The sequence below is a fragment of the Venturia canescens genome, chromosome 8, assembly GCF_019457755.1.
Source record: "Venturia canescens isolate UGA chromosome 8, ASM1945775v1, whole genome shotgun sequence".
NCBI classification, from domain to species: domain Eukaryota; kingdom Metazoa; phylum Arthropoda; class Insecta; order Hymenoptera; family Ichneumonidae; genus Venturia; species Venturia canescens.
The window spans coordinates 12,484,489-12,496,167 of record NC_057428.1 but is presented as its reverse complement, the minus strand read 5'-3'; the positions used below and the strand labels follow the sequence as shown (position 1 = coordinate 12,496,167).

The 11,679-nt window shown below is 39.2% G+C and overlaps 1 protein-coding gene across 1 annotated transcript in view; it reads right to left on the bottom strand.

Moving 5' to 3' along the window:
• Positions 1-628: 628 nt before the first annotated feature.
• LOC122414602 (lachesin-like) overlaps positions 629-11,679 on the bottom strand; it is a 213,661-nt gene continuing 202,610 nt past the window's right edge. Inside the window, exon 10 of the mRNA XM_043426032.1 lies at positions 629-841. Coding sequence (XP_043281967.1) covers positions 732-841 — 110 coding nt within the window. The 3' untranslated portion in view covers positions 629-731. The remainder of the gene's footprint in view (positions 842-11,679) is intronic.

Genomic DNA, 11,679 nt, shown 5'->3' with positions numbered 1-11,679 from the left:
AGGCCTTTTTGTTGTGGACAAAACGCGAGAGAAGCACGTCTTTCGTAGCCACTATGCGGTGCAACTGCGCGGGCATGATGCGAGCATGTTTTCTTGCGGAGCTCGAAAGCTCCCGACGGTTGCCTCGATTTACACTCTGTAACGAATATATATCCCGAGGGTCATACGATTAAACCTTGGTTCAACAAGAATCTGGCATCTTCTGTACTGGAACAGAAGCAAACTTTTCCTGAATCGATCTTTTCTAACACCGGCCATTTCTCTTTCCTGCTGGCTCCTCGTTCGGGCGTCAAGAAAACTTTGAATTTCATTATCACAGGCATAATCCCACGTACTCCGGGAGCCAACTTCGCGCTGATTAATAACGATAAGATTAAAACCTTAAAACAACTCATAAATACGTTGTGTAGGAACAACAACGAGAAAGACTACAAAAACTGAGACGTTTTAGAAAATTCGTAAGTTTGCTGCTCGAGTTTCGTCCTCGTCGTTGCGTCCACGGAGATGAATTATAACGGTGAGGAAAAAAGAGGCTTGCAACTATCCGCACGACGATCCATTTTTGTCGTTGAGCTATTGTAACCTGGTTTTTTCATCCGGATCGAGTAAGTTGGATCTTCAATGCCGATTCAACGTCGACGAACCCCCGCAGAATGTATCTCACATCTATTTTACATATTTTTTCACATATATTATACGTTTTTATATAATTTGATGAAAAAAAGATGACCTTAATTAGGGTTTTGAGGTACGTAAGGTGGCATGTAGGGTCCCGTTAGAATGTACTGCACCGCAACGACCATGAGCTGGGGAGCGCTCCATCTTATAATGTATGCGCTTCCTGTAACAGAAATAATGCATTTTGTGTGTTAGTTTCGTTGGAAAGGTAGAAAAACAGGGGCGCGCACAACCATAAACACGGACGTGAGAATTTTATCATGGTTTATTCCTCGCGTTGGGGCAAAGCTCGGGAGAATTGAGGAAAGAACGAGAAGTAGAAAACAGTGGCATGTGAAGAGAGACGAAAAATTTGGAGGTAAGAAAACGGAGAGTAAAAAGAGCTGCAGGAAGAATTTTCCAACGAGGCAAATGCGAGAAACAAAGTAAGGTGAAGTGGCATGTGAGAGCGGAGGAAGCTCGATATGAAGGATTCTCGTGCTTTGGAAGCAGCTCTCTCGGTGTAACAGTGGAAAGTGAAACTTGGCGAGATGAAGATGAGATTTCTGGGGGTGAAAAAAGGAGAAAAAGGCACAGGGACAGAAAAGAGGTTGAAGATTGAAGCGGGTGAAATCGAAGTTGGAAAGAACGAGAAGAAAATCTGCGGAAGCTGAAGAGAGACAAAATGAGAACGGGGAAGAACGAGAAGTTGAACAATGAGTGTTCGAAATGAAGCGTACACTTTCTAAAATAAGTATAACAATATGGAAACAAAGAAAATGTATTTATCCGATTCTATTGTTGGAGAAAAAAATAGATTTTTAGAGTCGAAAAAAAGTTGCTGCTTGAGAAATAATACAATATTTTCATCGTGAATTGTGCGTTGCACAAATTTGAAAGGGCAGTAAAAACTCCAAGAAAATGCCAAAAAAAATAATATTAGTTTTCCAGATAAGAAGTCCTCGTAGCAGGAAATACATTTTTGGAATAGTCGAAGACCACAGTTTGCCTGAAATGAATGTTGGTAGAAAAACAAAGGCAAAGGAGGGCTTATAAAAATGGAGCCAATCGATTGGAACGTAGAGCCATAAAAAGTCAATCTGTCGTTGGTTCTATAACGAATAATATGATGCAGCTGCATGTGTGTACGTAAGAAAATGCCAGTGGAGCGAGTAAATTTTAAACTTTGGACGATAAAGCACCGACGTGGCTCTTGGATAGTGATTTTTTTCAGGACGATAATCCCCCCGATTTATTTACTCGCGTCCAGAGCTCTGACGTCGAGTCATTCTCTGGAAGTTGATGGTCGATGGGACAGAGTTTCAAACGTCAATGTGAGTCGACGTAGGGCGGAGGGCGAGAGGGTCGGTGTTCGCTAGAAATACTTTCATTTCGGTCACTTTCATTCGGCTTGACGAGTTTGTTTTCCCCTTTTATTCGTATAATTGTCAAAATAACTTTGGCTTTTTTTCAGTTTTATCTTCTTTCACGATGCAGAAAATCGACACTTTTTATTCTTCCAACGTACCGTGCTTTAAGGTCGAAAACGAAGAAAGAATTGCTGCGGCACGTTCATTTTTACTCAGCTCTCCATATTTTCGAGTTTGCCCAGACTTTTGACAGCCAGAATTCATCGAATCCAAGAGATTTTCAAAGAATTAGGAAATCTATTGATTCTGGTATTGCTAAAGATATATTTAAAGGGTAGAAATATGGAGAAGCCATTTCTGACCATATTGTCAGGAAGTCTTCGAGATGAACGTATAGTAAGCTCGGAAAATACGCTTTCATATTCCAGCGGAGAAGAAAAATGGAGAATGAAAGAAAAAGCCCGGTACGTCACGAAACCCAGCTGTGCCATGCATCACAGTACCATTTCTCTTACATAGACTATTTCCATAAGAGTTCCAATATACAAGCAACTGCAAAAGTAACGTTAGATTGAAGAGTCTGAAGATGCACGAGTTCGATCAGGGTTTTCGGGTTCACCCATGATTCCGCATTGATTAAGGGGGCTGCTTGAGAAAGTAAAAAAAAAAACGATTATTTTCGGGAATATTTTTAGGATAGACGGAAATAACTCACTATTGCGAACTTTTCGGTATACTTTCAAGGACATTTCAAAAGTATAAAAACATTTTTTTCGTGTGAGAAATACTAATTTGTACAAGGTTTATGCGCCAAGTCTGATTGTCGAAGTTTCTCACCTGCGTACAATGTGGAGATCGTAATTATTGTCTGCAACAAAAATACCAATTTTTTTTTTTTCATTTTCATATATTTTCTTCGACATGAACCTATAAAAACCCGCGAAAAATTGCGAAATTTTATATTTACAGCGCGTTAAAGTGATATTCTTCTTCTTCAGTAGAGTTTTCTTTCAAACTCGCTAAAAATATAGAATCTCGCAATTTTTTCAAGTTTTTATAGGCTCATATGGAAGAAAAATATATGAAAATGTAAAAAAAATGAGAATTTTGGTTGCAGACACTAATTAAAATCTCCCCATTATAGACAGCTGAGAAACCTCGACAATCGGATTTGCGCATAAAGCAAATTATTATTTCTCACATTAAAACAATGTACTCTTGAAACATTCTTAAAACTATACCGAAAAGTTCGCTATGCTGCGTTATTTCCGTCCATGCTAAAAACGTTTCCGAAAACAATAGATATTTTGACATTCTAACGCAGGACCTCCCCTTAAAGAGTAGGCTGATGGGTCGTGATTGAAAAAGAATTGCAAGTTTTTATTCCCGCGAGTATCCTTAAAATGTCCTTTTTCCGTAAAATAGATTTTGGAGGGCTCTGTACGTCTATTTTATTTCCGCGAAGCGTGAAAGAGGAAAGGCGCTCTGTGAAAGGGGAGGATGAAAAAAGATAAACTATCGAGGTTGGGGGACGGGAATTTGCTTGGCTGCCGAACAATCGAACAACCTGATGCTTCCCCCGCCCTCAGTTGGGCGCGAAAAGGCTCTGTACGTCACTCAAGTTTTCCTTCCCTCACACCACATGTGTATCATTTTATATCCATCCATCTTTGTCCCTTATTTCCTCTTCAGTTGAGAGACTTTGAAATTTTCTCAAAACCAGTGAATTTAAATACAATCAGTAACAACAAATCCTTTTATTTTGAGCACCAGCTTTCTTTCTCATTCAGAACGTTTTATTTCTTAAAATCAATTGATTCGGAGTTGTCATATCCCTCGTGACTGTCAGCTCAAATTTTATCCGAGATTGAATATTTTTTTCGGAATCGTCTGGGTTATTCAAATTCGTAAGATGTTCAAAATCTTTGTACACTAGCGTTTCCAAGACAGCCGCAGATTGTATTTTTCTCTTATGATGTTTCCGAACGAATGTCAGAAGCCGCTTTAAGACTTTTCCTAGAAACTTCCGGGTCTTTGAACGATAAACGAATGCACGTATGTCCAAGCCATTTCGGATTGCGTTTGCTTTATATCTCGGAGCAGTGGATATATTGAAGTAGGTGAGAAAAAAGTGAGATCTAACGAACGAAATCTCGGGGATATACAAAGCACGTTTTTCACGAGAGAAATCCTTTACCTGTCGTTTCTCTAATTAATACAGAAACCTCAAGTACATTCTTTTTCTCGCCTCGTTTAATCGCGGGTAATATTATTTTTATTTTTTGTTAATTCTTCACTTCTCAAATTCATTTTTCGTGTCTCAGTCGTGTTTACTTTAATTTTTTTTATTATTTCAAAAAAAAAAAAATTTTTTTCACGGAACAATGATTCGTCGAGTGTGTCGTGTCGAGCTACTAAAAACTCCCCAACCCACTAGTATTCGACGCCCCTTTTCGTAGCCTCGAGAGCTCCTCAACGCGCCCCCCCGCTTTTCCTGAGGCTCGACAGACGTGAACACCGGCTACGTGGCCAACATATCTCGCACGGTGGTTCTCGTTCTCGAAGCTTTTTCGTGAAAAGCCCGCCGCACGCGACGATGCCCGCGGTACATCGTCGTGTATAAAGAAGTTTTTTACCTCTCTCCAGCAACGTATATACGAGGCCACTCATCCGGCGTCCAGAAAACTCTTTCCTACGGGTGCCAGACCAATTTTAATAGCTGTGATGTCTCATGTTTTTTCTCATCCTCGCGCGCGGTGCAATATGTGCTCAAGATCTGGATTTTTTTCCGGTCTTTTACTCGAGGGCGTATGAGAGATTTGAGGTAAAACTCGATAACGCTCGAGGTGGTGATTCATCGGGCGTGGAAAGAAAATCGACGAGTGGCGTGGAAAAATCTCGCTCGTGGCAATCTTCTTATGAATTTTAACGTTTTTATCCCAAAGTACACGTGAATATATGATGTGACCGCGATATGGATGCGTAATTAACTCGAAACGTACTCAAAGTGTTTTTTATTTTTTTAAACTCTTCGCGACGACTTTCTCGGCTTAGAGATCTTAATGTAATAATTTTCAAGTGTACTTGATGACGTTCTTAATTATATATTTGCTCAAGTATATAGAGTGTGTGTTAAGGTGGTTGCGAAAGACGTAATAATTCGTTGCCGGTTTTCCTCACTCGACGTGTATCCCTACACTTTCTTGAATATCCAAGTACACTTGCCCTGTAAGCACCGCTTTTGCATCGCTTTATACATATATATTTTGACGTACACGTGGATAATACGACTCGTTTGTAACCTGCAAAGCCGAAAAGCTGGCAAACTTGCCCCTCTTCCCCCTTCTGCTTCCCCTTTCCCACGAGAACTGAGATAGAAATTATAAACACACTGAAAACGTGTTCTCGTGCAAATATATGCAACCGAGTCCATTGGGTTACAATTTTTTTTTACTTTTTCGTATAAGAGAATTCAGTTGCTTTTCACGTGGGTTCGTGCGAGCAACTAATTTTAATTTTTCTCTCATCTATTTACCGAAGTTAACGAAATTTTTAATATCGAGACTCGAGAATTTTTGTGAAATATGTCTCGATCAGTCAACCAAGTTTGTCACTTATTTTAAAGCAGTTCGGCCGTCCGATCAAGTATGGTGAGGGGCCACTTTTTTTTGCGGTACATGATAATTCAAGGCCCCCTGATAACGATAAGCACAGTTCCGGGGCTTCTTACGAGGCAAAATTTTGAATTATTTCATTTAAAATTTTGAGTTTTTAACACCGTGCCCTATGGGAGAGCTCACAATAATATTAATCGGAAAAAATTGTACGGTGTTCGAGATCCGGAAAAGTTTGTATCCTCAAGAAAATTCATCACCGATTCCGTTCCTGTAAAAAGAACATTATCTTACGGGACTTTTAAGAAAAAAAAAAAACATGAAAAAACTTTAGAGCGAATTCGAGAATCGCGGGAATTTCATCAAATTTATTTCTCAAACTGACTCACGTGCTTCATTCGTCTAGTAGCTTCGCTTTTTTCAAATGAATTGACCATATATAAAAAACCATGATATAAACTTTCTTTCGCACAATAAAAATGTTCCCTAGGTTATGTGTATTTCAAGTGTCATCGGTACCGGCTCAATCTTTAAATAATCAAGTCGAAGTATAAATTTTATCTTTTATCATATTTTTAAAGCATTTTATTACATTCTTACGATAAAAATATTCTCGACGTGAGTGTTTATTAACTTTATTAATTATTTAGACTTAAAATTAATCAACACAAAGTAGTCGCAAACTTGACTAGTCATAGAATGGCCGAACTACTTTTTTAACGTAATCACCGAGCAAAGAAACGAATAATGGTTTTTTTTCTTCTCCACAGTTGAATTCCCGTGTATCTAAAGTGCGCTGTTGTAGAATGCGGAAAACATGGAATTCAAAATACCTTAATGGCAATGTCACATGTGGGGTACAGAACAATGCTCCGCATGATAATAAACACAAGCCACATACGTGAATAAACAGGCTCGTCTGGTGAAACTTTAACTTTCAACACCGGGGAAACGGTCTCTGCTCCAAAGGTACGGATATTAGCATACGGCATTCGCTATATTGCAATTTAATGTTGTCTGAAGCTGAGCTGCGCATGGATCTAATGAGAGACTTGGCAGGAAGTCGAAGATCGCGAAATAGTTGGAAAGCAGACGAAGAAAGGGATGCAATTTTCCAATTCCGTTGCTTCCTTCGAGAATTTCAAAATGACGAATGGATTAAGCACAATCCTGCTTGATTAGAAAGTTTCTCCGTCTCAATTAAGAACCCCGACGTTCCGTGAGAATTAGAAGAATATCATACGATAAGGAAATTAACGAAAGTAGTGAATAAAGTTGAGAACTCGGTCATGAAATAACATGGAAAGTAGGATTGATAAATTTCCTTAAAAAAAACTAATTTACAGAAAGAATTACTAAATTAATTGATACGAAACGAGTCATGCACTTAATTTATGAGCCCTTCCCATGCATTCATTATTCAAACCACCGTAAATTCCTTGTGCTATTAACAATCCTGCGCATTTAACTTAATTTATAAATATTTTCGATATTCCTCCACGAAGTATGTATTCAAATATTCATTACCGAGACCGAGTTGAATTCGGTATAGAAATGCAGAGTTTGATGCATAAATGGGAGCGTGTATCTACCGTTGCGAGATTTTGTAAATGCGAGTCTCGTGAACTTGGTCGAAGCAATAATACCCTTTGCACAGTTTGTTGAAATGCCACAGGCGCACCATTAACTCATTCACGGAACTTAGCCGAGAGCCGAAGCGAGAGAAACGTTGCATATGCACACAACTACTGTATTTATGTCCGTAGGAAAAACAGGGGAGAAAAGATCGAGGATATTCGAAATGATAGAGAAAAACGTAATTTCCGGATGCTGATCTCGTGTAGAATTTTGATTATCCGAATTTCTGTACCAATGAAATTTTTGAAGGAAGCACGTGACCATGCATGAGATAGCCATTATTTCTGGTTTTCATATTTTATGAAATATCATTAGTGTTTTCTTCTATAAAAAATAAAGAATAACGAAGCACGCAATGGTTTTCTTGTAGTCGAAGATGAAAAAGACATTATCGTTGTCTTTTTGTGTCGTGGCTACCCTTGCGACCTTCGTATTCTGATGCTGCCGCGTTTCCTTTCATTTAAGGTTGTTGCTAAGTCTTTTTAGAGGGCGGGGCTAAGAGGCGAAGACATTGAGTGACGGCAGCAAAGCCACCTTATAGATACTCAATGATTACTATTCGTTCAGTTGAACAATGCGAAAATGTTCAAGTGTGCGAATGATAATATTAATTATTAAGAAGTAGTAGCAGTAATTGAAAATTGCGTTGAAATAAAGACAAAGTTTGGCAACGTTGCATTATTTCTTCGTACTCAGCTGTTGGGTTGGATGCAGTGAGCCCTATGTCTCTGTGTATGTATTATTTGTTTCGCCTGGTGTTTTTGGAAGTTATTATGTCAACGACTGCCTGTCAAGGAATTGCTCCCGCTGGTGTCGCGGTTGCAACGTTGCCGCATTTCTACGGCGCAGTCTCAGTTGACCCGATATGATCGTGAACCAATCACATATTTTCGGTGATTTCTTGTCATTTAAGTCGGTAAACTATCTGTTCTTTTCAGTAAAATCATTCCATATATCGTCCTGAACCGAACTGTCGTTTTTCAAATGATTTTCTTCATTAAGGAGGGTGAATCGCGACGATACAATGTTGCCATGCTAACCACGTTAAAAATATTAAGAATTTTAAAATGATAAGAATTTCATAAAATTTGGTAAATGTATTCTTTCAAAATATATAAGACAATATAATTTTTTTTGATTTTTCCACCACATAGCTCTCGAGTAATTGAACACTAAAGTTCACGTGTATAAGCATAGAGTTTACATATATACAGTTATACATCTCGTGCATAAGAATTTGGATTTAACGCTCAATTATTTGATAACCACGTGGTAAAAAAATTTGAAAAAAATTGTATTCGTATACTTGATTCCAAAAAATGTTGTCACCAAATTTTATCAAATTCTGATTATTTTGATTTCGTGATCCACCCTCCTTAATAAGAGTGATATAATCCATTCAAACGATGCAGTAAAATAACATTTTTATTCAACTTCGACATTGAATTTCTCTAAAAGAATGTGGTAACCTCAGTTTTTCTTGAAACAGTACATTCAGGAGATATTCATCAACAAATAGAAACATTTTAATAGACATGTGTTCGCCTCAAAAACTTTATGCAACAACCTTAACGTTTGATAGCAAGTGCACCGCACCGACAACACGCAGGACTTGATATGATGGCTGCGCGTTTATATCCTTTATGGATACAGATGGCGCTAGGATGTTCATGCAGCAGCTTACCCTGTTAAGCCTATATGGAGGTTACCATATTTTCGAGCAAGAGATCCAGCACGGCAGAGAACAAGACAAAAATAAAAATGCCGTAACGAGAGAGAAAGAGGAATAACGAGGGGGATGTTGGCAGATGAAGACTGTAGGAAAAGTGAGCATGGAGCAAATAGCGAAGGAAGTGGAGCGCGGATCATGTACAAGGAGAAGAAGAAGAAGAAGAAAAAGAAGAAGAAGAAGGGGAAAGGGATTTGGTAAGCCGTTCTTCCAGTTGGTAGCTAACGCCACACCCATTACCCAAGAAAGATCGTAAATAAAGAGAGGAAAGAGGGACTGCTTCATATAGAGAGCTGTAGAAAATATGGGAACAGCGTTCACCGGAGGAGCACAAGATGAACAAACATTCCCTCGTTGCACACGTTCATTTTTTACTCCCCCACTCTGTCGCGTTACAATTCTTTTTTTCGTTATTTATCTCTCTGAAGATCTTAATGGCTTTATCGAATATTTGGGCCTCGTGAAGTCTCAGGGCTCTTCTTCGTTGTATAGCTTCGTCGACAAATGTCTTTGCTGGCGACTGACATTGTCCTGGTAAGCCCAAGGAAAACCGAGAGAAAAGCAAGCTGTTCCCGGAGCGAGGCAACTCTTTGTTGGGGAGCTTGTCTCGTTGTGTGGATTTCCGGCGAATGGGTAGTAATGGCGGAAGATCGAGTAATGGTGGAGCGGAGAATAACCGGATGTGGGAGCAACGCGGAGGAACGAGATCTCGAGGAATTCTGTGCTTGACACAATTACTCCGTCGACTCCGTCTCGGTCCCTTCTGGCGTGAACAAGGTTATCGAAAAATGGAACAAACTCCCTCAAAATCGAAACAATCCACGCCTCGATGAGCCATGGATTTAACGACTCGGTATTTAATTCACTGCGAACGATACGCAACCCAAGTGAAACTTGTTACCATTATTCATCAAGCTTTTATGCTTCCGTTCATGAGCTCCATCAATGCTCACTCCACCCCTTTCAATTATGATCTCTGTTTGAATAACCTTAGTATCAAATCGTTGATTAATTAATGGTTGAAAACTGTATGTATAATGATAATATTTGGTGAAATCCGAGTCCCTCGATCTCCGAACCCGGTTGGATGTTATGTTGCCAAATTTATTACGGGGCTGTTCGCGACACGTTAACACGTAAACGGTTGATGCGCAATCAATGTTTGTCAGGCACATATAATTAGTAGGCCCTACATGCTCGTGGCTGCGGAGCGGATTGATAGGAGGGGCTTCCACGTGTATATGTTCATAGAGCCATGTTCAATGATACATATATACTGAGAGTGCGCGCGATACTGTCCAAACACGTGTATATGAGCACGTATCAACGAATTCATACATTCAAATATTGAGCTGTCTGTTTCAGATGTAGTCAGTGAATTTCTATGACTAAGCAGATACGAGGAAAAATATTGGTATTTATTTATCATAATTGTGAGCGTACGAACAAATTTTCGGAGACATTGAAAAAATATGTTCATTGAGGCTTTATTATACACTTTTGATGGGTGGAAAAATTGAATGTTTTAAAATTGGATATTCTTCAAGTAGAATGTCTGAAGAATATTCTCACCGAATTTCATAGAGATCGGAGCATTAGATTCGTGGGTATTTAACCGGCCGTTCGGTGCGCGCAGTCGTCCAGTACTTGGGTCTTTGAACGCGATTACTATCTCAGAATAGTCGTTTTTGGAAAATACTTTTGCGGTGGACGCGATTACTAAAAAACTATTAATCCGATCCATACCAAATTAATAGTACTTATTTGTTATTAATAGCTAGGGCCTGGACGAAAGATTTCGTATTTTGTTGGGGAGAAAAAATTGTAACGAGAAAACCGAAAATTTAGCACCACAAAAAATGAATTTTTTGCTAAAACTGTCGCCATTTTTTTTAAATAAAAAATCAACTGATGCTTAACAAAAGGTGCTACTGGAATACAGCCGGAGTTGAAGAAAAATGATGAAAGTTGTCCAAGTACATGAGCATACGTACTAATAAATGTCGTTCACAGTTTTTCAATAAACATTTATTTTCTTATGAGAAAAAAATTCAAGAAAATCACGTTTTTTCATCCGCTCCAAGTGTACATAAGCCCTTAAGTCGAGTGCTACACATTCATTCCCCTGCAAAAAATGTGCTGTGCATATGAAATTTCGAATGAATCAACGCCGCTTTAACGTATCCTGGAAAGAAAATGAATTTTTCAGTTTTGCGCGACCCGGCGATTGGGGAAATGCGAATGAATTTGAGGTTTAGGATTGGAACGAGAGGATTGTGCGGAATTATTCATTAATTGGATCGATCGCGGTTCACTCATTTCGTTCGGTTATCGACGTTCATCACGGAATTGAACGAAAAATTTGATCGTCGTGGAAAGAGAGTCTGGTCTTCTGCAAATGTTCAAAAGAGTTGGTGGCTGCTAGTAGAAATTTCCGTGGTGGGTCAGACCTCACAGGAATATCGTGCATGAATAATACAGCAACGAGTACATAAATTCTTCTCGTGTAAAATGCAGATGTGAGAGAAATGTCAACGAAGACGCGCTACCGAAGCCCCAGGCAATTCGCAAGTAGTGAAGGTGTGCACGGGTCAGACCGGGAGCTACATCGTTCTCGCACCGAGAACATTAGAGAGTATGATTAACGAAGTAAAAAAAAGCGACACCACCA